Here is a 26,045-nt window from a genome sequence, read left to right on the forward strand (position 1 = left end):
AGAACGGAAAATAACTTTTGGAATGGAGGCTGTATCTGCAATTATCACTCCTGTTGTTGAATCGTTGCTGGTTCCCATTAAGAGACACTTGGGTTTCTTCTTTTCCTCCACAAAATATGATAGAGACATGCATGACAAGAAAAGGGAATTGAAATCGGCAGCAATTGATATGAAGAGAAGGAAGGAAGAAAATGATGAGAAAACTTTGATGGTACCTCATGGTGTTGAAAGTTGGTTGGAACAAGCTGAAAATATCGATAGGGAAGGTGATAGTATATCAGCGGGTGGAAATGGATGTTTACATATGAAGACAAGGTACAAAGCTGGCAAACAGTGCTCCAATTTCATCAAGCGTATTGACCGCCTTGTGGAAGAAAAAAATAAAATGGTGTGGACTAATGAGCAAATACCTCTTAGCCGTATACCTAGTTCTGCTACCCCTCAAGTACTGCAAGATGTTCCCAAAACCATTTTTGATTTTAGACAATCGATATTTGAAAGGGCATTGCAATTGCTTGAACCAGATAATCCGACCCAGAAGGTGGCTCTTTTTGGTATCGGTGGTATAGGGAAGACCACAATGATGGAAGAACTGAAGAAGGTTGTAGAGAATAGGAAAATGTTTGAGCGGGTTGTAAGGGTGGTTATGGGGAAAAGCAGTGATCCAATTGCATTTCAAGAAGCTATCGCACAGTACACCGGTGGAAAGCTATCAGAATCAACTAAGGAAGCAAGGGCTGTTCGTCTTAAGGAAAGACTATTGCGGATGTCCCAAGATGGCAGGAAAAAGATTTTGATTATATTGGATGATCTTTGGAACATCGTTGACCTCAAAGATATTGGACTAGCGAGTCCATTTCCAAAGGGCTTTAAGTTATTTCTCACATCACGGGATGAAAGGCTTTGTGGTCAGATGGGCGTTGAAACTAGCTCAATTTTGAAAATGGGTGGTTTGGAAGAGGCAAAAGCAAAACAATTATTCTGGGAAACCACGGGACTTTCAGAGGGTGCTGTTGATCATCAGCTCATTAAGCTAGGAGAAGATATTGTGAAGAGGTGTAGTGGGTTGCCGATGGCCATAAAAACCATTGCCTTGGCTCTTAGAGGTGAAATAAAGGATGCATGGAAACTTACGCTTTCATGTTTAGAGCAGCATGACCTTCAAGACCTTTATGGTGTTGCGCATGACATATTTGAGATAAGCTACAACTATCTGAAAAATAATGATGATAAGGAAATTTTCATTCTTAGTGGCTTATTTCCTGATGACGTTGATATTCCGTTGGAGGACTTGATGAGGTATGCATGGGGATTGAAGTTGTTCAATAAAGTGTATAGTTTAGCCGAAGCAAGACGGCAGACTAACACTTCTGTTCACAACCTCATACGTGCAAATTTATTGGTTGAAAGTGATCGAATAGGATGTGTCAAAATGCATGATCTTGCACGTTCTTTCGTTCTATCTAATATTTCAAAATTCAAGCAAGCTTCCGTTGTTAACCATAGTGACATGTCCGAATGGCCTACACAAGATACAGTGGAGTCTTGCCGACGATTCTTATTGAAGTGCAATGGCATGCCTCAATTTCCCAAACACTTTGATTACCCCGACCTTGAACTTTTGAAGCTAATGATGAATGATTATGGGAAAGAGCCTCTCATTTTTCCAGATGATTTTTATACTAGAATGAAAAAACTTCAAGTCATTTCATATAGTGGTATTGAATATCCACCGCTTGTTTCAATATCACTCACCAGCCTTCGTGTGCTATGTCTTCGTTCATGTTCGTTGATGGGTGATTTATCTTATCTTGGCAATCTCAGTAATTTGGAAATACTCAGCTTTGCTTACTGTCATATCAAGAACTTACCTTCTACCGTGGGAAACCTGAAGAACCTAAAGTTACTAGATTTGACAGGATGCGATGAGCTTTGTATTGGTAATGGTGTGTTTCAAAAGTTAAACAACCTTAAAGAGCTTTATATGAGAAATTTGTATGACGACGTTATTAGCTTCACAGAAGACAACTGTGAAGGATTGGAGCTGATCTCGAAGAAACTCACTGCATTAGAGGTCGAATTCTTTACGAATAATATTCGGCTGAATAACTTGTCCTTTAAGAAACTTGAAAGGTTCAGGATATCTATAGGTTGTCAGTTGGATGGGATAGATGCATATGACAATGATGTGCATTCATTTGAAAACACATTGAGACTTGTTGGTAGCTGCAAAGACGTTCGTGAATCTGAAATAAGCAAATTGTTTAAGAAAACAGAGAAGCTTCATTTGCAAGTGGAAGATATGAATCATCTTGAAGATGTTTTGATGCATCCTGTTTCCAAACGTTCTTTTTGCTATTTAAAACATCTTTCTTTTGAAAAGTGCGCAAACTTGAAACACCTCTTCACTGTAAATGTGGCAAGTACTTTGACTAATCTCGAGAGATTCACAGTTTTGTCTTGTGGCGGTCTGAATTCCCTGATACATGGTGAGAAAAATGGAGCCGAGGTGATTAAATTTCACAAGTTAAAGCGTTTGGTATTGGAAGAGCTACCAATGTTTGTAGGTTTATGTGACAATATCCATATTGTGGTGGAGTTACCACAACTGGTGGAACTGAGACTTGCTTATCTTCCCAAGTTAACTTGCATCTTTGCTTCGAGTAATAATATTTCCGCAAAAGGAATATCATTGTTGAATAAAGAGGTAATTAACAATATGTTTATTTTGATCCAAATATATATATATCTATATCTATTGTTTCGATCAGTTATTATAATCAAGAAACAACAACTTTCAATGAGTAATTAGTTATTGTTTTGCAGGTGGTGTGTCCAAAGTTGGAGGAATTGGAAATTCGTGAGATGAAGAACTTGAAGGAGATATGGGCGTTCGAGGAGGAAGATGATAGAACTCCCGTGTTGAAAGAGATTGGAGTGGGCGAATGTGAAGAAATTCAGAATTTGTTTCCAAACAATCCAATGCGATTACTGAGTCATTTGGAAAAGCTTACAGTTATAAACTGTGGTTCTATTCAAGCGTTATTCAAGATAGATTCGGAATGTGTTGGGAAAGTTAACAGCAGCTTGAGAAGCATCCGAGCGCGGGGTCTTCGAAAGCTAAGGGAGGTGTGGAGGATAAGTGGTGGAGGTAACTCTGGTCTCCCCATTCGTGGTTTTCAAGCCATGGAAATGATAAAAATCAAGGACTGTCAGAACTTCAGAGATATTGTCACACCTACGACCATCCAATTTGATATATCGGGAGCAGCAGTCACTACCATCATGGATTCGACGGGAGATAAATGGGGCAGAAACAATATGTCGGTTGAATATATCCAAGACAAAAAGGTATGGATTTTAATTTTTATATAATTAACTAACTTTTGCTTATCTTTAATTAGGTTACTAAGCGTGTGATGCATGCACTTACGGTTCCATATGTTGTTTTTCATGTTTAATCTGCTAAAAGCATATGATAGATTTATTAGATTTAGGTTAGTTGATATAGTTTTTTTTTTTTTTTTTTAACTAAAATTTACTTCAGAACACATTGTATTTTGGCCAGTTTTCTAGTTTTTACGAAGATTCAAGTTTTCAAATGATAACAACCCTATCTAACGTATATAATAGATAATTGGTACACTCATTTAATTGGGTATTGTATGGTAAAAACTTAGATGGTTATATGGACGGAGAAAATTTAAAATTTTAAATGAAACGTATATAGTTATAGTTCCATATGATCCACTTTTGACCTAAAAGCATATCCTTAAATGGGTTCTCATTCTGTCTTACATAGGATCTACTTCAAGCTGTATCAAAGGCTACCAAGCATTATCATGATCGAAATATCATTAAGGACGGGGGATGTGGACAGGTTTACAAGGGAAAACTGTCATGGAATGGGCGTTTGATGTATATTGCTGTCTCGAGGTTTACTGCTCAGGATAGAGAAAGTTACATGAATTACTTCAGGAAGGAGCTTGAATTTCTTTCCGCTTTCAAACATGAAAATATCAGCTCTATATTTGCATACTTTGATGAGGATGAGGATGATGATGAAAATACAATCATTTACAAGAACGCGTTTCATGGAAATCTCCAAGGACATCTAAGGAATCCAGAACTCACATGGTCCCGAAGACTGCAAATATGTTTAGGTGTTGCACGTGCATTGAATTATATCCATAATAAGGGTCTAATACATTGTGACATCAACAGCTCTAAAATATTGTTAGATGAAGATTGGAAACCAAGGTTATATGGTTTTGAACTTTGCACAGAGTTTTTCCAAAGTTGGACACATCGCCTTCACGTATCTCGCTACGTGGACACTACAAGCGTAATGACACCAAAATATGACGTTTACTTGTTCGGTTTGTTATTGTTCGAAGTGCTTTTGGGGAAGAAACCAAAGCTGGATGAAGATGGTTTTGTTGAAAAACTTGATGACATTATTGATCCTAGTCTAAAGATACAAATAGAAAGTCAATCGATGAAACTCTTCATTAAATTAGCCAATAGTTGTGTGGAAGAAAAACCTGTGGACCGCCCAACCATAAATCAGATTGTCAAAGAGCTTGAGGAGAATATTGTAAGACCATCCTTTCGTTTTTGTTTTGTTTTGTTTTCCTTTTTTTAGATCCATTAGTTTCATGTTTACTAATTTACTTCACTTTGGTAATTTGTATTAAAGGATTGTTCAACAAATAAAGATAAAGGTGCATTGTGGAATCGCCTACCGGTAACTATATTTCTTATAATTAGTAATTACTTTTGAGGGGATATATAATGGTACATACAATCATTTCAACCTAAGAAAAAATAAAATAAATTTCAACCGTTTAATTTTTTTTGAAAGATGTATTTCGATTCAGACGTGGCTGGAGGCAATTTTAACCAACTATCGTTAGACCTCGCGAGATGCTGAGCATAAGCTGCAGTCTCTCAGCCTCCCTCCTTGTGGAAATTCCTAGATGGGAAACTCAAGGATTGTGTCAGCCGAGGCTCAAACCCACAACCTTAGGAGAAAACTTAGTTCAAAATTTTTGAATACTTATTAATAAATCTTTTTTTTATTTCATAAAATCTTAATCTTAACTATCTTATCTTAATCTTAATCTTAATATATAATATAAGACAGTTGAACTAATGACTTATTAACCAATCAATATATTCAATTTCATCAAATTAACTACCGCTTATGTTATCATTTAATTTTAACTATAAAGTAAAATTTCTAATAATCATTATCAAATATCTTATTATACTAATATTCGTAGAAGAGTCTCATTAATTTATACCTTTTTTGTTGTCCATGAATAATTTACACTTCTTAACCCTAAATACTTAATTTATACTTATTACAACTTTTAGCCATCAACTTCAGAAGATTTATTTTAATTTTTCATCATTTAATTAATTAAAAAAATTCAATACATGTAATATCATTTATAAAAAAGTATTTCAAAAGATGAAATACAATATATGTGTTCAATGTTTTATAAATATACTCTTTTAAATTTGTTTTTATTTACAATTTTTACATTTAAATTTGTATATTTAAGAATTTATCTTATCTTTAAAATGTCATAAAGAATTTGTGTCAGTTGATTAAGATAATGTTACATTTTTCCTTTTCCTTTTTCTTTTTTCTTTTTAATTTTATTTTATATCAATCAAAATTATTCTAACAAATTACAATAATATAGATATTAAAGAAATAGAAAAAACATAAATACAAGCCCATATAAGTAGATCTTTTACAATGAGTTATTTTTAAAGCAAATCCTATAGTTTCATGTGATGTGTGTAGAATACCAATAACATATCTACAATTGTGATTTAATTAATATTAATATTAAAATATAATAATTCTATTATTAAGGAAAAGACTATATTTATATTAATATTAACAATCTTTAATTGATTATACATACGATGTATATTCTGGTAAAGAAACTTTAGATTGTATACAATTGTAATACTATTAGGTCAGATTTATCAACTCCTCGAAAAAGCTACCATCAAACAATCTTCTTTTATATTATGATTCATATGATTTTTTAATTTGTCAAATTTAAAATTCAACATCTACACCTACACAAACTCATTAACAATATGAACAACAATTCAAGAAATTTTAATGTAACACTTGTCATTTAGAAAACCTGAATTTTAAAAACATTTCGCCAGACGGCGTTAAGCGGAAGCATTAAATGAAACGTTTACAGTTCCCACTGGAATTGTCATTTATTAAAGTGGTGTTACTAAGTGCGTAATCATGACAAGGCATAAAAGATACCATGATGCCACCAGCATAAATGTCATCTCAAGTCTTACATAAATTCGTCTTGTATAATCCAAGACATAAAAGCATTATAAAAAGTATCATAAATAATGTCTAAGTAATGAGGTCTCTAATGGGTAGATAGACATCCAAAGCATCTACCCCACCTCACAAGCATCCTTACTGCAAACCTGTTTATCTTGAAGGCACAACATTATAGGAATCATAATCCTCACAAGTGTTAGCTCACGAATTAGCTAAGTAAGAATAGATGTAGTTAATAAATCATTTGCCAATTTTACTTTTCATAAAACACGATTATTTCATTACATTACATAAACATACACATACACATCATCATTATAGGAATCATAATCCTAATTGTGCCTATCATAATTCACTTTCACTTTTCACATTATCTTTTCACTTTACACTTTTGATGACATTCGTCACCTATCACATGGGACGGTGGGGGTTGTGTGTAGGCGGTCCAAAGACTGGACAGGGAATCTCACACCCGACATGATGGGTATTGCCTGCCGGCGGTCCATCGGCATCGTTAGGAAAAGCAAAGCTAATCCCGGAGTATACCGTTTATGCTCAAACACATTGGTGGTAAGTTACTCCACCCGAATACACTGAAACACGTACTCTCGTCGCAAGGAGCCACTCAAGCGACCACATGGCACACTAGCCCACGAGGAGCTAATGCGGGTTAAGCTTAACACTTTCTTTACACCTTGCTCGAGCTAACACTTTATTCTTAGTTTAGGTGTTCACTTTGCCTAAACTAACACTTTATCACTTTTACGTTTGGGTCCTTAAACGTGCACGTGTCATGGCATACTTAGTAAGTCCAGTGAACTAGATGTACAAGTCATTTCATCACATATCACATCACATTTGCACATATATACATTTCATACCATTTCATAACATTTCATAATCACATGATAGCATTAAAAGCTACATTACGTAATACATAGCCATATAGCCTTCCGCATAATCCCGAGTATCTATAAGCAATACAAGATATCATTAGGGAAGTTATCATGTGAAAACTATGTTTTGATACGAACTTAGAATGTTTTGATTTGTATCTGCTCAAAATAATTAATTGTTACTTGATTTTAGATTTCTAAAAAAAGATCTTTTTCAATAGATAATTTATGTAATTAAAAAAGATTTATCGTTACTATTTTGTTAGGAAAAAATAATAGTAAACTAATATTATATGAAATCTTGGAGTCGTTTTTTGAATTGTATTATTAGGAAAAAAGCAATATAAAATCTAAAAAGTATTATTTAGGAAAGATATATGTATATACGTTATTAAAAAAAAATAAAGTTATAATTGGTATTTAAAACAAAAAGTTTATTTATTAATATAGATTAAAAATACATGTGTCGTTTTAATACTTCGCCACATGCCGATTAAAGAATGCTACAATCCTGTTTTAGTATATTGGTAGATTAGTATTTGTAGAAAAAGTCTCATTAATTTATACTTTTTTTAAAAAAAGCCTCATTAAATTATATTTTTTTTATTTTCCATCAATAACTTACACTTTTTAGCGCTAAATACTTAACTTATATTTATTTATAGCCATCAATTTGAAGACATTTTTATAAAGTTTTTAATATTTAATCTCAACAATATGAAATATTATCTACAAAAAGTTATTTCAAAAAATGAAATACTATATATGTGTTCCTAGAAGTTTATTCTTTTTAATTTATTTTTTATTTACATTTTTTACATTTAAGATTGAAAATAAACTTATTCGTGTTATGAGTCCGTATCATTATCAAATACATATACTTGAATGTCAAGTATAGGATCACAAGTATATTTACCCGTACGATGTACGGATTGACTATATATATATATATATATATATAGTATAATCGATTTTCATGCAGATAAAATCACATTCATACGTTAATAAACTAATGACAATAGACTTGTACTATTAAAGTGTTAGATATGTTTTATTATTATTTTTTGTAGTATGGGGATTTCTTTATTTTCTTTTTAAAGGGTCAAGTTGGGAAAATAACTTAAAGAAATCTCTTAAATAAAATGAGAAAATGTCTTATTTAAAACGTCATTGATCGATTAAAGAATGATTCAATTGGTTTTAATTAGGGTATTATCAGGGTTCGAGTCTTACTTTTTATATTTTTAGGGGTTAAAGGGTTTTTTTTTTGCTAGAGTCTTGATTCCATCTAGGTTATGCGTGTAATTTAATAAAATAAAAGTTGAATATTATTAAAAAATAAAAAGGTAAAATCTGATGTATTCCCCTTTGCTAATTTTTTTAGTTACATACGAACTTAGAATGTTTTGATCTGCTCAAAATAATTAGTTGTTACTTGATATTAGATTTCTAAAAAAAAATCTTTTTCAATAAATAATTTATGTAACTAAAAAAAATTATCCTTACTATTCTGTTAGGGAAAAATAATAGTAAAATAATATTATATGAATGATTAAATCTTGGAGTCGTTTTTTGAATCGTATTATGAGGAAAAAAGCAATTTAAAATCTAAAAAGTATTATTTAGGAAAGATCTACCAGTATACTAAAACAGGATTGAAGGCTTCTTTCTACGACACGTGGCGTAATCCATGCTCGACACGTGTCATTTAGTTTATTAATTAAAATTTAGTTAGTTTTTAAATATGTGATAATAATCCTTATCTAATACGAATATAACTATAATATAATATTTAAAATAATAATTCTATCTAAATTAAGAATCTTATTCAAACTATGTTTCTAATTTATATCATAAAACTCATTATTACTAATAAATGTACACACAAAAACAGTCTCTAATATCACGTATATTCACCATTTCAATTTTTATATGTTTTTATGTATGAGTTAAATTATTAGGCATGTATTAGCCTTTCGAACAAAATACAATCAAAGGTTTACAATCATATATTCAAAACTCACAAACCAAAATCATCATAAATAATAAGTGACGGATTTGTATAATGATAATCAATCCGTACATCGTACGGGCATTAAGACTAGTATATGTATATACGTTATTTAAAAAAAAGCTATAATTGGTATTTAAAACAAAAGGTTTATTTATTAATATAGATTAAAAATACACGTGTCATCTTAATAATTCGCTACATGTCGCTTTTTTTTTAATAACGTATATACATATACTAGTCTTAATGCCCGTACGATGTACAGCATTAAGACTAGTATATGTATATACGTTATTAAAAAAAAAGCTATAATTGGTATTTAAAACAAAAAGTTTATTTATTAATATAGATTAAAAATACACGTGTCGTCTTAATAATTCGCTACATGTCGATTAAAGAATGCTACAATCCTGTTTTAGTATATTTGTAGATTAGTATTTGTAGAAAAAGTCTCATTAATTTACTCTTTTATAGAAAAAACCTCATTAAATTACACTTTTTTGTTTTCTATCAATAGTTTACACTTTTTAGACCTAAATACTTAACTTATATTTATTTTTAGCCATCACTTTGAGGACATTTTTATAAAGTTTTTAATATTTAATCTCAACAATATGAATATTATCTACAAAAATTTATTTCAAAAAATGAAATACAATATATGTATTCCTAGAAGTTTATTCTTTTTTATTAGTTTTTTGTTTACATCTTTTACATTTAAGATTGAAAATAAACTTATTCGTGTTATGGATCTGAATCATTATCAAAGACATAAACTTGAATATCAAGTACAAGATCACAAATATGTTTATTTTTTAATTCTTAATTATCCTTCATAAGAATATCACATGAGTACAACTGGCTTCAAAAGTAACAATATAAATGAATTATTGTAGCATGTTCCTTGTGGAATAACTACGACAAACAATTTCATCAATATGTCTCATCTAATAATGACATTGACAAACCTATGATTATTGTACTAAAAGTTGTACCAAGTATAACATTTAGAACCGTATATCTTTAAAGTTATAAACTTTTATAACTAATTAAATGTATGGATATCCAATATTGATAATATCGTAAGCCCCATGTCCAGTGTTGGACACGGGTCTAAAATATAATATTGTCTATGAGGAAGTACTTCAAAAGATGAAATACAATATATGTGTTCAATAATAATACGAGTAATATATAAGTAGAAGTAGAAGATAATAATAATAATAATAATAATAATAATAATAATATTAATTATTATTATTATTATTATATTAAGATTAAGGTAAGTTTAAGATTTAGATTAAGATATTAGAGAAGAAGATATATATTTTACTTTTTATTTATTTAATTTGTAGAAGGAAATCTTGGAGATTGCGCTAATCGAAATACAAACTGCCACCGAACGTTTTAACGAAAAGTATTATGTAGGGTGTGGTGCGTTTGGTGCAGTGTACAAAGCAGAACTTAATGTAGATATCCAAAGTTGGTCATTAACTAAAGGGATTTGTAAAGATGAACTTCCCAGAAAAAGGAAAACTGTAGCTATAAAACGACTCTTGAAGAAAGCTGAAAAGGAATTTTCAAGTGAAATTGAATTGCTTTCAAGTTGTAAGCATCAAAACGTAGTCTCTCTTCTAGGCTTTTGTCGAGAGAAGAATGAAAGGATTCTCGTATTTGAGTATGCTTCAAAAGGAACTCTGAGTGATTATTATCGTCTGGGAAGAGAACCAAGTCTTACTTGGTCACAAAGAATACAAATTTGCCTTCATGTTGCGCATGGAATTCATTACCTTCACACCAAACCAAAAATAATACACCGAGATATAAAGAGTGATAACATTTTGTTGGACGAGAATCTAAATGCAAAGGTTGCCGACTTTGGGCTCTCCAGATTCCAGTGTACGGTTGGCGGAGAGAGCAGTACTATCCATACTGTAAATATTGCAGGCACACAGGTGTACTTAGATCCAGAATATGAGGTGACAGGCAAGTTAAAAAAGGAATCCGATATTTATTCTTTTGGAGTGGTTTTATTTGAGATGCTATCTGGTAAAATGGCTTACGATGGTACCTACTTGAGGGAGAATGACAAAGGACTTGGACCCGTTGTGCGGAGACGGTTTGATGATGAAACATTGAAGGAGTTGATTGATCATAAAATGTTAGAAGATGATGAACACACTTTTACTCTAAATAGAGGACCCACTCAAGAATCTTATAATTTGTTTTCAGAAATTGGATATAAATGTTTGGCAAAAACACAAGCCGAACGTCCAAAAATGGAGGATGTCATCAAAATACTTCAAGATGCTTTAGAGGTTCAAGTAAGTTAATTTTATATAATTCACGTTTGTTTTCATCATCTTGATCCCATCTAGAGTATAGACTAATATATTCCATTGTTCTTTTCTAACACAATTTTACAGGGGAGAACCATGGTAATCTCAAGGTTTCGACTCAGTAGCATAAAGTTGGCAACAAAGAATTTTGACAAAAAATACTACCTGGAGTTAGACACATATGGTAAGGTGTACAAAGCACAACTCGATCATCATTTTGAAAGTAACAGTTTACTGGCTAGAGAAGAAAAGAGTAATGGTGAACCGTCCAAGAAACGAATCAGTGCAGTTATAAAACGTATCTCAGGTAGAAAAGATGAGCATGGGGAAAACAGGTTCTTTTCAGAAATTGAAATGCATACTAGATATAAGCATCCCAACATTGTCCCTCTTCTTGGCTTTTGCTATGAAGGTGATAATATGCTTCTTGTTTACGAGCATGCTTCTAACGGAAGCCTTGATAACTATTTGAGAGACACTGATAGCATGGCTAAGTATACGTGGATACAACGTCTACATCATTGTCTTGGGATTGCACATGGACTCAATCATCTACACAACCTGATGGACCGCAAGCAAGAAGAGATGATACACGTTGATATAAGGAGTGCCAATATTCTGCTAGGAAAGACTGGGGAGGCCAAGATTGCTTACTCTAGGTTCTCGAAACTACTTCCAACAAATCAAGAAGCAAGCACCAAGACCACCAATACTAAAGTGTACTGCTATCCAGAATATCGAGAAACACGTGAACTGAAAAAACAATCAGATATCTACTCCTTTGGAGTGGTGCTATTTGAGATCTTTTGTGGAAGGTTAGCATATGATCCAGATTACACAGTCATAAATGACTATGGGCTTGCACCCATTGCTCGACGATGCTTCAGTGATGGAACAATAATGAAAATGATAGATCCCGCGCTAAAGGAAGGAACTTTAGGAGATATATCAACTTCAAATAGCAAACCTATTTCAAATTCCTTGCGTGCATATCTAAGAATTGCCAATCAATGTTTGGCTGAAAATCAAGCAGAGCGTCCAACTGTGAAAACCGTCATCAAAGAACTGGATATGGCTCGACTTAACATTCAAGTAAGTAAATATTTTCAAATTAAAATCCGACATTCTTTATATTCTTGCTTATTGTTCATTTGTAGTTAAGTATCATGATTAGCTACGGATGCATCGGTACAAAACCACAAAGCAATATTGCTTCAATAACATTAATTAAAAATTCATTGGATATTAATGTTTAGAGTGAAGTGATAAATACAGTTAGAGTGATAACACAGGTATATATATGGGCGTTAGCTAAGCGTGTAAATATTGTAGCCCTTGAAAAATTACTATTCATCACACTAAAATGTTGTAATGTTTTAGCGTAAAGTCTGGCCCAAAAATAGAGTACAACAAAACCGTAGGCGGTTCCTACGGCCATTTTAAAAATTTTTGCTTCTCATTCCATCGGGCGCTTAGACCCGTATCTCAACTTATGACCATTTTAATAAGGAAAATGATAATGACAGCCTTAAGGGTTGTCATTAACAACTTATTACATGCTTAAAAACTTGTACATTATATATTAAAAACCGCCCCCTGATTTTCCTAACAGCAAGGTACAAATTTTAATGCACCTAATTAGTTTTTACTGACAACCCTAAGGGCTGTCACTAACAAATCCCTTTTAATAAAGCCCCCTTTTATTATATCTTCACCCTCCAAATAAAAAAAATAGTTTGTTTTTTTACACTTGGACCCATATCATTTCCCTCCGGATTGACAATACTCACCCTCGAATTCACAACATTATCATCATCGAGAGAATATACGACAATTTTATCACCCTCGAATACATAGTTGATTGGCTTTGAAAAGAAAACCATCGTGCAACATAAAATCTGATTTCTGCCCAGATTCTACACCCTTCATAACAACCGAAAAATATGGGTCAACGGGCACCTGTTGACTAATGACATCCTTGCTTGGCACATCAACTCTCATAGAAACAAGCATATTACTCCTCCTACTTAATGCATTAGCAACTCCATCTGAAACACGAGTCTTGTGTTTGACCACAAGAGTAAAATTCTCAAGAAATACCAGTCAACGCCAATGCTTGTGTGATACCTATCTTGTGTGTAATAACTCAACTTTGGCCCTATCAATTTCTCACTAAAAGAAGCAACATGCCTACCACCTAAACTAAAAACCCCGCCTATTCCAACCTTTGAAACGTCCATATGAAGTTCAAAAACTTGAGAAAAGTTAGGCAATATCAGAATTAGTGTTGTAGTGAGCGTGTCATTGATAACCCCAAAAGCCAAACTCTGTTGTCTATACGAATCTTTTCCCGTGGTCAAGCTCCGATACATGATATATTGGTTATAGCGATGATATAGCGGTGGTATAGCGGTACTTAAAATATTATGCAATATATATAGGGTTGGGAGTATGTGATTGTTATATACCTAGCTTGGGTATAGAACCCCTTACTTCTTGTTTTTTTAATCCATAAAATACATGGGGGGCCATCATTTGTTCAAAATACTAAAAAATTAGTATGTAAGTGATTCTATACCTAACTTAGGTACATGACAACCACACACTCACTTTTCCCACTCACACACTCACTTTTCCCACTCACACACTCACACACACACACACACACACATATATATATATATATATAATACTTTATACTTAATATATTTAATAAATATATCTTGCCAAACATGAAAAAATAGAAGTCTAATGTAGTTAACTATCTTCTACCTCTACATCTAGTGAAATCTTTCTTTTCCAAATCGAATATACTAATTTTAACCCTTTTTTTTTGAACAACGAGTTAGTAGTTAGTAATTAGCAGCTAGCATTTGAGACACCACACTCACATCCAATTAGGCAGTATGTGATGCACGAACCACGCATGCCTAGGATAAAACCCAGGACTCTCGAAAACCCCCATAATAATCGACTCCTACAAATGTAGGAAATGAGATTCGAACCCTGGTGGTTTTCCCCAAGGTCAAAAACCTTACCAATGGGCCACCAACCCATTGGCAATTTTAACCTTTTTTAGGTCTTGAAATATGTTACTATGAACAAAACCTTGAATAGTAGTGATATAACCGCTATTTAGAAATTAAAATATCGAAGTAATGTGGTAAATAGCGCCTATAATAGCGGAACCGTTATTTTAACCGATATTTTTTCTTAAGCCCGCTATCCGTTATAGCACCGCTATTATCTACATAGCACTAAAGCCATAATAGAAGTGAAATATGGAATTGACCACCAATAAAGAAAGGCAACTCCATGAAAACCACGAAGTTCAGCATTAGTAGTAGGAGTTAGCTGGTTTTGATAGCCGCTACTTTAGACTCATCTACCTGTAACACGAAAAGCAAAACTTTCAAAGGTATGAACACACATTTATTTGTAACTGCAAATAAACTATCCCAGCGAAGTAAGGCCAACACCTACCTCACATGCATGACATGGTCATTGAAATAAGAATTATAAATAAAAATATCATAAAAATACACAACCACAAAATTTCAAATAAAAGGCTTGAGCAACTACTACTTCATCGCACGCAAAAAAGTGCTGGGTGCGTTTAATTAACCAAAGGCATCACTAACCATTTATACAACACTTCACGAGTCTTGAATGTAATTTTCCACTCATCACCGGGTCTAAGGCAAATTTGGTAATAATCATATTTCAAATCGAAGTTTTTGAAAATAGCAGGACCTCTAATATGATCAAACAAATCATCAAGTTGGGGAATAGGAAAACTGTACCATATATTTATCTTGTTGATGGCTCGACGGTCAACAAACATACGCTAAGTGCCATTTTTTTAGCGAAGAATAAAGTAGGAACAACATAAGGGTTCATACTTGCATGGACGTGGTGCATCCCTTTTGAATCTGAATGGAACTAGGCGCATTAGTGGACGCATCCGAGCCTCCGATATTAATAGTGCAGTGTATCGAGTTAGATGCGGCGCATCCTGACTCTGATCTGATGAAGTGCAGCGCATCCAAAGGGAGGGCGTCACATTAAAAAGTTTGGCTCAAAATAGTGAGGCGCATACTAGGCTTCTTTCAAGACTTTGCAACTTCATTTCTTGCCCTATGTTACTCCAGTAAGCACACTTTTGACCTTTAAGTGTCGTTTCTTGCAATTTTCTTCCACAAAATCTACTAGTAGCCTGAAAACACTAAGATATACCATAAACGCACGAAACATATACAAAAACAACTATACTAAACGCATAAATGGCCAATTAATGATGTGATAAATATGTCTTAACTGAGACACGTACATCAAATCCCCCCACACTTACGAATTCCTTTTCCTTAAGCAAATCCAAACTTCAATATAATGATCCTGACAAGCCTTAAAAACATGTCATTAATAATATATCAAAAAAAAAAAGCAAAACCATTATGTTTTAAACGATTTAGTGGTTGAGCAGTTATAATCTTAAATGAAAACTGAAATGTTTGACAATACCTGAATGGTTCACAAGCCCCAATAACACGACTAAAAACTGACAAAACAAACTATCATATCATGAGCTGTTTTACTCCAACATACAAGCTAGTTGGATTGAATATCGAACAAATCATTTTAGGCCTAGTCGTGATGCATAATATTTTACCATGGGCTTATTCTAGAATAATTTCTCCACCTACGTGGCATAAGTACTAAGTACAACCATCAGATGAGGACTTTAAGGGTTGTAATGTATTATGAAGGCTTAAAGGGTAATTAAGAAGGGTATGGAAATTTTGGACATAAATTGGTGTTAAAAAAATAACATACAATAAACAACTTTCACAAAATGGTTAGTCCACGGAACCCATGCCATCAGTTTCCATCTTATCATCGAGCCCAAAAAAATGTTATCCCGAGAATACAACTCAATAGACCATTATGAACCGATACCGTTGTGGAGTATCACATTAAAGATGACTTAAACAATCGTAATAAACTTTCGTTGGCTTAACAAACATACCAACACATAATGATTTGACTTTAATATGAGAAATACCAATCGATAGTCCTAATTCATTTTTGATACGAACCAATGACATGTATCAAATGCTAAGAACAATAAGAAAAATAGGCTAGTATTCGAAAACCAGTGTACTCGCAAATTAAGTAAACAAGAACAATAACTTTCTGAATAATATCTACACATCCTCAAATTAAAGTTCTATGTTCTATAGATACTAAACCTATACCTTGGACAACAAGCTATTTAACTAAACGAGCATAGTACCCGCGCAATACGGCGACGATGACAGTGATAGTGATGTAGTGGCATCAACGGATGGTGACGGCAACGACGACTGCTGGTGGCGGCAAATGCGTCAATTGGTGTAGGTATTTGATATTTGATATAAAGATATTTAATTTAAGAAAGTAGTGAATAACGTTTAGAAGATAATGGGATGAGTGTGTAAGTTACTTTATTAAGGGTAAAATGGTAATTTCGCATGTCTCAAAAATCTTAACTTTTCCACATGGGGGTATAATTTTTATATAGTAGTAAAAATAATAATACATATATAAAGTAGAATCTATTTACTCAATATAATAGAGCAAAATACATAAAAAAGGAACCTATTTAACTAAAATTCCTAAAAAGGAGAATCTATTTTGTTTTCGTCTATTTAAAGGATACCGTTTTGATAAATTTTCTAAAAGGGGGAAAATCGTTAGTTTTTTATGCCCGACGCCCGTTAAATGCCCCGTCACCCGTGCCCCGTCACCGATCCTGCTTACGTGGCATTGACCAAAACAAAAGATATATTTATTGATTATATACGTATATTTGCCCTTTTTTTATTCATTTCTCTTTCCCCGATCGTTCCCCCTTCTTCTTTCCCCCCAAAATTTCCCCCAAATTAAAAACCCTAAAATCAAAATCAATACTCAAGAATGGCATGGTTTTTGATTAAAAAGATGGTGATTTATGATTAATCGCCCAGCTAGGTTTCCTATTTTGGTTATTAATTTGGTTAAATTTCATAATGGAAACCTCTTCTAAGTTAGGTAATGTAGTTGTTCACTATTGTGGAGGGTTTAAAAAAAATCCTTTTAGATACGAAGATGGTGCATCGGTTACTATGCGTCAACTGAAATTTAATGAGTTTAACTATCAGTCTTTTCCCAAAAATGTTATTAGGGTTATAAACACTTTTTATCAAGTAACCAACCCAAGGGCATCTGCTAGGCTTTACTATGTGTACCTGAAAAGGATTTAACTAATGGTTTGCGTTACATGGTTTGTGATGTTGATTGTAGAAAAATTGTTAAATATGCTAATGGACATGATCAGCCTATTAAAATGTTTGTCGATTTAGAGAAGTTAGATTTTTCTAGTTTTATTGAGGAAAGTGATGATGAATGTGTGAATGAGGAAGTGAAGGAGGATAAACCACATGGTGATAGTGATGATGATAGTCAAGATTATGACTTTGTTGTAGATAAAGAGGGGGGAAATGAGATTGAATATGAAAGTGAGAGTGAGAATGTAACAGAGAGTTTTGGTCAATGTCACGTAAGCAGGATCAATGACGTGGCACGGGTGACATGGAACTTAACGGGTGTCGAGCGTCAAAAACTAACGATGTTCCCCTTTTTAAAAAATTTATGAAAACTGTATCCTTTAAATAGACGAAAACAAAATAGATTCCCCTCTTAAGGAATTTTAGGTAAATAGGTTCCCTTTTTATGTATTTTGCCCAACAGAATACCAAAATAATAAATATTATCCCCTAATATTAAGATTCCTATCAGTACTCCCCGCCGCAAAATACACCTTGTTTTCAAGGTGTGGGTTCATAGATTGCTTCAAGTGATTCCCGGATCCCAAATCTACTATTCTCACTAACCAAGTACATAACAAACTGACATAACCTCACAAACCCAAACCATCCAAACTAGCGGTGGTAACCAATAACTCGTATGGCTATCAGTATGGCTGGGATAGGCGTAATACTTGGGGTGGACCGAAAAATAGAGACTGATTTTCCTATTTTATATGGGCTGGTATTTTCTACGACTAAGCTAAAGTAACTGACTAATCAACAGCGACTGGTTTTCAATCTCTGAAGGCCTGTTTTTTGTAGTGGTGGTTCACTAACCAGTATAGTTAACTATTTATACATGAACATAACAAGCACATAAACAATTGTTACAAAACAAAGGGTGGTCATAAAAAAAAGGTATAATCCTAAGTTGCCTCTTCGTCTTCTAGTCAAGCATATATCACCAAAGTGATCTCATTGCGGTCTCGAAACAATCAACCATCATAAGTTATTAAACAATGCTATCACCTGTACACTCATAGATAGGAGAATTGTAGCATAAACGATGTGTGCTTTATATGTATATGAAATGAAACTGAATCCTCACATATTTGGTGTTTTAGGCTATAAGTGTGCTACTCATGTCATCTAATTATTCAAAACACATATCCTCATTAAAATGTGTACCAAATGGTAGTCTAATTACTTTATACATATCATTCAATCTAACTGATTAAAGCAATTAAACTACAACGACAACAAGCAAAAGTATAAAATTCTACCAAAACTCACCCGGCTTATTCCTATATACCGCGCTCAATCCCCACACTTGAATTGGACAATGTCCCCAATATATAATGAACTAAGGCAAACTATGAGAAATTAGGAAATTAAAGTAAACATAAAAGATTGTAAGGAATAAGAGCAACTTGCCGGGTGAATTAGTGTGTTCCAATGCTTGAATGATGCCGAAAAAAATATGTCGTTGAACCTACTTCTAGCATATGCACATGACAATAGTCTTTCTATCAACATGAACACTCAAATTAACACATAACATGATTCTCTAATTATATAATATCCTTCTTAAAAGTCTGACGAAAAAGTAAATGGCAAAATAAGGAGTTGTCTCATCGCCAATAAAGGAGGCATACTAACAGAAAAAATAAAGCACTCAAGCAATTATGAAGTAAAGTGTGAAGTACAAGTATTACAAATGTTGCCTCTGCACGCGGAAACGACATATCCATCATCCATACTGCACATCATCTACTGGGGAATACCAAAACCTGACGACGATCAACCCCCATAAGGCGGTAGGACATAATACAACGAATCCACAAAATCGTCACTGGGTCCTCTACTCTCAAATCCACTAGCATCGTCATCACCAATATGACTTGCATAAGAACCAAAAGTGTGATTGACATCAGAACCACCCACATCATGAGGGGATGGTTGAATGCGAGAAAGGGTCGAATCACAAAACCTAAAACAAAATTCTTGCAAAAACCATCCTCGACATTGGCGCCAAAAACTGATGTGTTATCGGGGCAAGGTTCATCCGAAAATGAAAATAAAAATTGATTTGCTTAATAATATAGTTATAAAGGTCATTTACCTCGAATCCATTCAACGACAGGCTCAGGTTGAACTTTGATAAACCTCAAATTAAATTTAGTTGAGAATGATAACCGTGATCAAACAATACACAAACTGATAACACCAACAGTTGTAAATCCATTTAAATCACCTAATTAATTAGTTTCTTTATAAAATCTAGTACCACTAACGCTTAAGAATTTTCCTAATCAACCACCTTTTAACAAGTATATCTCTGTACAGAAAACGTGGTACCATTAACCGTTAATCTACACTTGACAAAACAATTCCTTTTATCAAAATGATATTCAGTATCATACCATTAACTAATGGCATTCAATTAAAATATAGTTAAAATCGGATATATATATATATATAGGGTTGAGATAATTTGAGACCACCTCTTATTTTAGGACCAACTAGGACCATTGATTTTTGTACACCATCATGATCTACTACGATATACAAGACTTTTTTGTAAAAACACTAAGACTTTCCGGCGATGGATCCATAGAAAAATCATGTGTAAGTGTGTAAGTTAACTTACACATGATTTTTTTATGGGCCCGTCGCTTGAAAGTCTTAGTGTTTTTACAAAAAAGTCTTGTATATCATAGTAGATCATGATGGTGGTGTGTAACTTACGAAAATCAATGGTCCTTTTTTGGACTTTTTTTAGTTGGTCTCAAATTATCTTTCCCCTATATATATATATATATATATATTCAACTAGTACCACCAATGAATAACATATATAACACCAATACCACAATAATAATTAACAAGAATAATATTTCATCAATATCTCGATGCAAGGTTCATAGAACTCAACTTGAAGTAGTTATAAAATAGTGCAACCGTCACATATTGTCTCATTTCATCTCAGTAGATGATGAAATGATTACCTACTCATAATGAAACGAGAATAACAAATCATAATAGATAAAAACATAATGTACCAAATGCGAGAAATTAAATGACAATAAATGAAGCAAATCCAATCACATTCTTGATCTTACAAAAATGTGACTGATGAAAAACCCTCTTTGAAAGACGTAAAAATGACTGCAGAAGTAAAGATGAAATATAGGTTTTGTTTTTTGTTAACTATATATACTTGGAGCAAGTTTCTTGTTTTCTCTGGACTCCGAATGCGGATGCGGATGGCGCATCCCCACTGATTCTGAATGGAACTCAACGCATTTGTGGACACATCCGAGCCTTCGACATTAACAGCGTGGCACATCAAACTGGATGCGGCACATCTGAAGTGTGGCGCATCCAAAGGGAGTGTGACACATTGGAAGTTTCGGCTCAAATTGTGCGACGAATTCCCAGCGGGTACGGTTACGGCACCCTCTTTGATTTATCAATTGATTCATTTTGTTTGATCAAATCGTCAGCAAAGCGCTCCAACCGCTTATCCATTCTTCCCATAATGCGTTGCTGCAAATCTTGGTCAAGGACAACATTAAGAGGTCTTCCCCATGGAGGCATTACGATCAGGACTTCTAGCTCTGATACGAACTGATGTAGAACGAAATTAAGATAACTAATTGAACCTGACAGGAACAATTCTTCAATTTATCATGTATTCACAACTATTATCAATAATCTGGAAAATTCACACACACTTGTGATAGGGAGGAAATAAATTTTTGTTCATTAATAATCTGATCAACTCCCTAGGTTTATTCAGAATGGGCCTAAAAACCCGTGGGTCGAAGTCTGGGCCAAAAAAGAAAGTCCAACAAAACAAAAAAAAACTAGAAAATTGCTAAAAATAGAAAAGGGGCGTTTTAGGGCTGGAAGGTTGACCAAACCGCCCCTACGATCATTGTAGATTTGTGCTACTCATTCCATCCTTCGTTTCACCTTGTCGCATGTCAAAAACGGAGTCCTGTAGCTAAAGTTAATGGTCATTTTAGTAAAGCCCCATTTTTATTCTATGTTTACCTCCAAGAAATTAAGAAATATCTTGTTCTTCCACACTTGTCACTACATCAATTTGCCTCAAAATAAGTATGTACATTTACTGATTTCTTATCTTAAATTGTTGAATGAACAAAAAGTTCAAACCATAGTATGAAGTGATGATTTAGTGATGTACACTTAAAACTCAGTTTAAAACATGAATATTTGCATCGGACATGAATCTGAGTTTTTTTTGTGTGTGTGTAGAGCTTTTCGTTAGATAGATTGAGTGAAAAAAAATGTTACAATCTGGCTGCACGAGACCTCTCAATCACTTGGGGTGATGACCCTAGATACTGGAGATGGATTTCCTTACCTGAATCAAGGTTATTTCTCCATCTATTTTATATTTGACTTTCTGTTGCTGGTAAATACAAATATACTCTTAAATTAATAGATTTGTCTCCAATGCCAGGTTTACTGAGGTCGCTGAACTTATAGAGGTCTGTTGGCTTGAAGTTCAGGGTACCATTAGTACGTCCATCTTGTCCACTGACACTCGTTATGCAGCTTACTTGGTGTACAAATTGACACCTGACCATCCGTTTGAATACTATCCAGTTGAAGTTTTTATTAAGTTAGGTGGTGTTGAGAGTCAAACCAAGACTGTTTATCTTGACCCCAAAGTCCGCCAGAGGCCAATACTTGATCATTTTAGTGTCAGAATTCAATCTAATGCAGGGCCCCCTTTAAACGACCCCAAACCTAGGCAAGATGAGTGGCTCGAGATTGAATTGGGGGAGTTTTTTAATCAGGAGGAAGTAAGGGAGCTCAAGATGACCATGAAGGTGGTAGATGAAATAAGTTGGAAGCATGGTATAATCATTCAAGGGATTGATATTAGGCCAAAGGGAAGTTAGAGTGATGCTTCTAGTTCTGTACCTAAGAGTTGATGCTTCTAGTTTTGTACCTAAGATAATAAATGTTTTTGTGATGCTTCTAGTTTTGTACCTAAGAGTTGATCATGTGTACAACAAAATTCTCTCTTTTGTTCTGTATGTTTGATGGTAAATGAAACCTTACTTGGCAAAGTATGTGTATACTTGCAACTTCCTTTTTATCGTCCGTTGTAAAATATATTCTTTGCTTTGCAATTCAATTCCTTTAATCATTCTTGGAATCACTGTGTCACTGTGATACAGTACAAATGCATATCTCGCCGGCATGAGAGAAGCAATAGAGCTTCAAGTTCATTTTGTTCATTAAATGAGCACAAACTAGCCTAGATAAGATAACCGCACAAGAAGTTGGTTGTGGATTGCTACGGGACGCATTATGTTCTGTTCACTAGGTGGTGGGTATGTCCCCCATTGAAAGATCTTGAAAGATTTGTATGAAATTTGTGGTTAATGATATAATGCTCGCGGTACTGCCCTCTTTAGTTAAAAAAAAGTATTATCAGCTTAAAGATTTTTGGATAAAGTTTGCATCTTTTTTGTTTTTAAATGTCACTTTCAAAGTTGTTAGGATACGAAAAATGCTGGAAGGAAATCAAGAGGCTGTTCCTCTTGCATTATGTTTGAAAACATTTACTTCCAAAGTGATCATATTCAGGTAAGTTATGTCTGACACATGCTATTTTGACTTTCCAAGTGAACATCAAGTCAAAATTATTTGCTTGCGAGAATTGTTACGAGTATAAAATTTGGTACAAATTTTGCTTTTGAATTATGTAGAACTTTACCCTATGTTTATGAGGTTGCTTTGCCTTCATTCTGTGGACTGACATCTCTTGGTTCTATTCATAGTGGGACTGAACAATTTATATGGTTTAGCTGGTTTCAAAACTGCTGAGTTTCATGGAAATTTCACCCAGTGACCCAGGCCCAACGTTTAGATGCAAGTTTGAACCATTAGGCCTTAGTGCCTTACTCTATAAAAAACAAAAACAGTACAAGCAATTGATTAGTTGTTTGCATGACTTGAGAAATTTGCTGTCACATGCCCTGGAACTTTTCAGAAGGCAGGAGGTTAATTTTTCTGATAGTAACTAATGTTGCTCCTCGTGTAAGTTGTAATTCTTTGCCACATAAAGGAATCTTGGGAAAGATGCTAAATTATGCTAATGGTGAATATTAATAGTACTTATAGGGGCTTGACATTGTTGGAGTCAAAAGAGTCATTAATTAGAGTTCCCACGTGATCTTACTAGGCAAGTTTCTCTTCATTGCTTCTGGTTATTGGTGATACGTTTATGCATTCTACCTGATATCTTGCTGTCCGATATAGTGGACAGAATGGGAGTTCACATATCATGCCCAAATGTACCACTGGATGTTATTGAAGATTCATGAAGTTTATGACACTGTTAGGATAGCATCATCAATCCGATAATTAATTCGTATCTAACTGGAGTGTGTGGTATGATATTTCCCCGTTGTTCCTTTATCCTGATCTGTGTACTATAAATGTGCCAATTTTTTTCAACTCAGTCAATACAAACATTGTCTTATTGTAAGTCACTGTTATAAAATTACTAGAAACTAATTACTTGTTAGCTTACCTACATGTTTAATATGTGTGTTGGCTTAGTTAGATCGATTATGCCTCAAAATGCACGTTGGTATAAACTATAAATTTGGTACAGTCTTCGTATGTTAGCACTCCCTTATGTAGCAGTTATATTACAGTGGCAGAACCAGGATCGAACATGACCCGTAGCACAAAATTTTTTTGTTAGCCTCGTATCGGCACAAAGTAACGATAACGTTTAAACTGTTACAAATTTTAGCACTTTATTAAGAATTTTTGTCTGTTTTTGGTGAGTTTCTAAGAGTTATATTGATAGAAAAAACTTTCCAAAGTTTAAAATTAGTTACATTAACCGGTATCCCATATTTATTTGACCCGTAGTACCAATAAAAAATGGAAAATGATAAATCCTCCTAACTAAATAGCCTAAAAATCCTCCTAACACTTTAAGAAAGTGACATGTGGTATCCACTAATTCTCTTTCCTAGTCTTGCCCCTTGATTTTTCCACATGGCATCATCCAATAATTATGAGGATTTTTAGGCTAATTAGTTAGGAAGATTAATCACTTCCCATAAAAAAAATATATTAATTTTCACAAAATTTATATTACAAAAATTCAATGGACCCATAACCAGGGCTACCCCTTGTCTGGGTGTAGTTCCGCCAGTGGTTATATACCTAGGAGAGTTGTTGAGCTGATGCTTATACATTTTACATGATGATCTTAATAGTAAACGTTGACGGGACTATATGCTCAAAATGTGCAGAGAAAGTTATTGTTGGCTTTAAGCATTCAGGAAATAAAAGTCAGTTTCCATGGCTCATAACAGGGACCTCAATCCTTTGCATGATGTCATGGATAAAACACATACAAGGAAATGTTTGTAAAAGCTTGATTCTTCTTGGCTTGGAGTATGCCAAGGTGTGTTGACTTTTATCTTCTTTGAAAGCATTATATATACTAGCTTATCAATGTAGGTGATTTCCGGAGATACTGATTATATAAGGTGTCAGGAATATAAAACTGATGCAGACGGAAAGTTGAGATAATAAATTGAACCTGTTGATTCAAAGAATAATAGGAACAATTCTTCAAATTATCGTTAATTCAGATTCAATACCAATAATCTGGGATTCACACACTAATCACACACAGTTAATAGGGGAAAAATGATTTCTTGTATTTCATACAACTGATCAGGGTTCTATTACATGTAAATAGATAAGAGAATTTCGAATGAGCCCTAAAACATAAGTGGGCCAAAAGTTATAAGCAAAACACAGTAAAAAAATCGAAAAAAATAGAAAAATGTCCAAAATTCATAGAAAAAGGTCGTTTCGGGGCTTGAAGGTCGACCCAAACCGCCGTAACGACAGATCATATGCCCAAAACGGACCTATGTAGCTCAAGTTATGCCCATTTTAGTGAGACACTCTTTGAAGCCTTGTCTTAGGCTTCCAAATACAACATGGTCTGCTCATCTATACTTGGGCCCGCATCAAAAATGATAGATATTCTTGTCCTAATTTTTTTATTTTTTCTTATGTAACATTATTTAGTTGGAGAAAAGGATAGGTTTCCAA

The 26,045-nt window shown here is 33.8% G+C and overlaps 1 protein-coding gene across 1 annotated transcript; it reads left to right on the forward strand.

The window, feature by feature from the left end:
• Positions 1-23,085, forward strand: LOC122604230. The gene is made up of 8 exons (XM_043777120.1): positions 1-2,707; positions 2,827-3,351; positions 3,803-4,597; positions 4,700-4,747; positions 10,600-11,568; positions 11,671-12,675; positions 22,194-22,312; positions 22,402-23,085. Exons 1-8 carry the CDS (start codon positions 23-25, stop codon positions 22,844-22,846), a joined length of 6,591 nt encoding a protein of 2,196 aa, XP_043633055.1. The 5' UTR covers positions 1-22; the 3' UTR covers positions 22,847-23,085.
• Positions 23,086-26,045: the final 2,960 nt, after the last annotated feature.

This window comes from Erigeron canadensis, chromosome 6 (genome assembly GCF_010389155.1).
Source record: "Erigeron canadensis isolate Cc75 chromosome 6, C_canadensis_v1, whole genome shotgun sequence".
NCBI classification, from domain to species: domain Eukaryota; kingdom Viridiplantae; phylum Streptophyta; class Magnoliopsida; order Asterales; family Asteraceae; genus Erigeron; species Erigeron canadensis.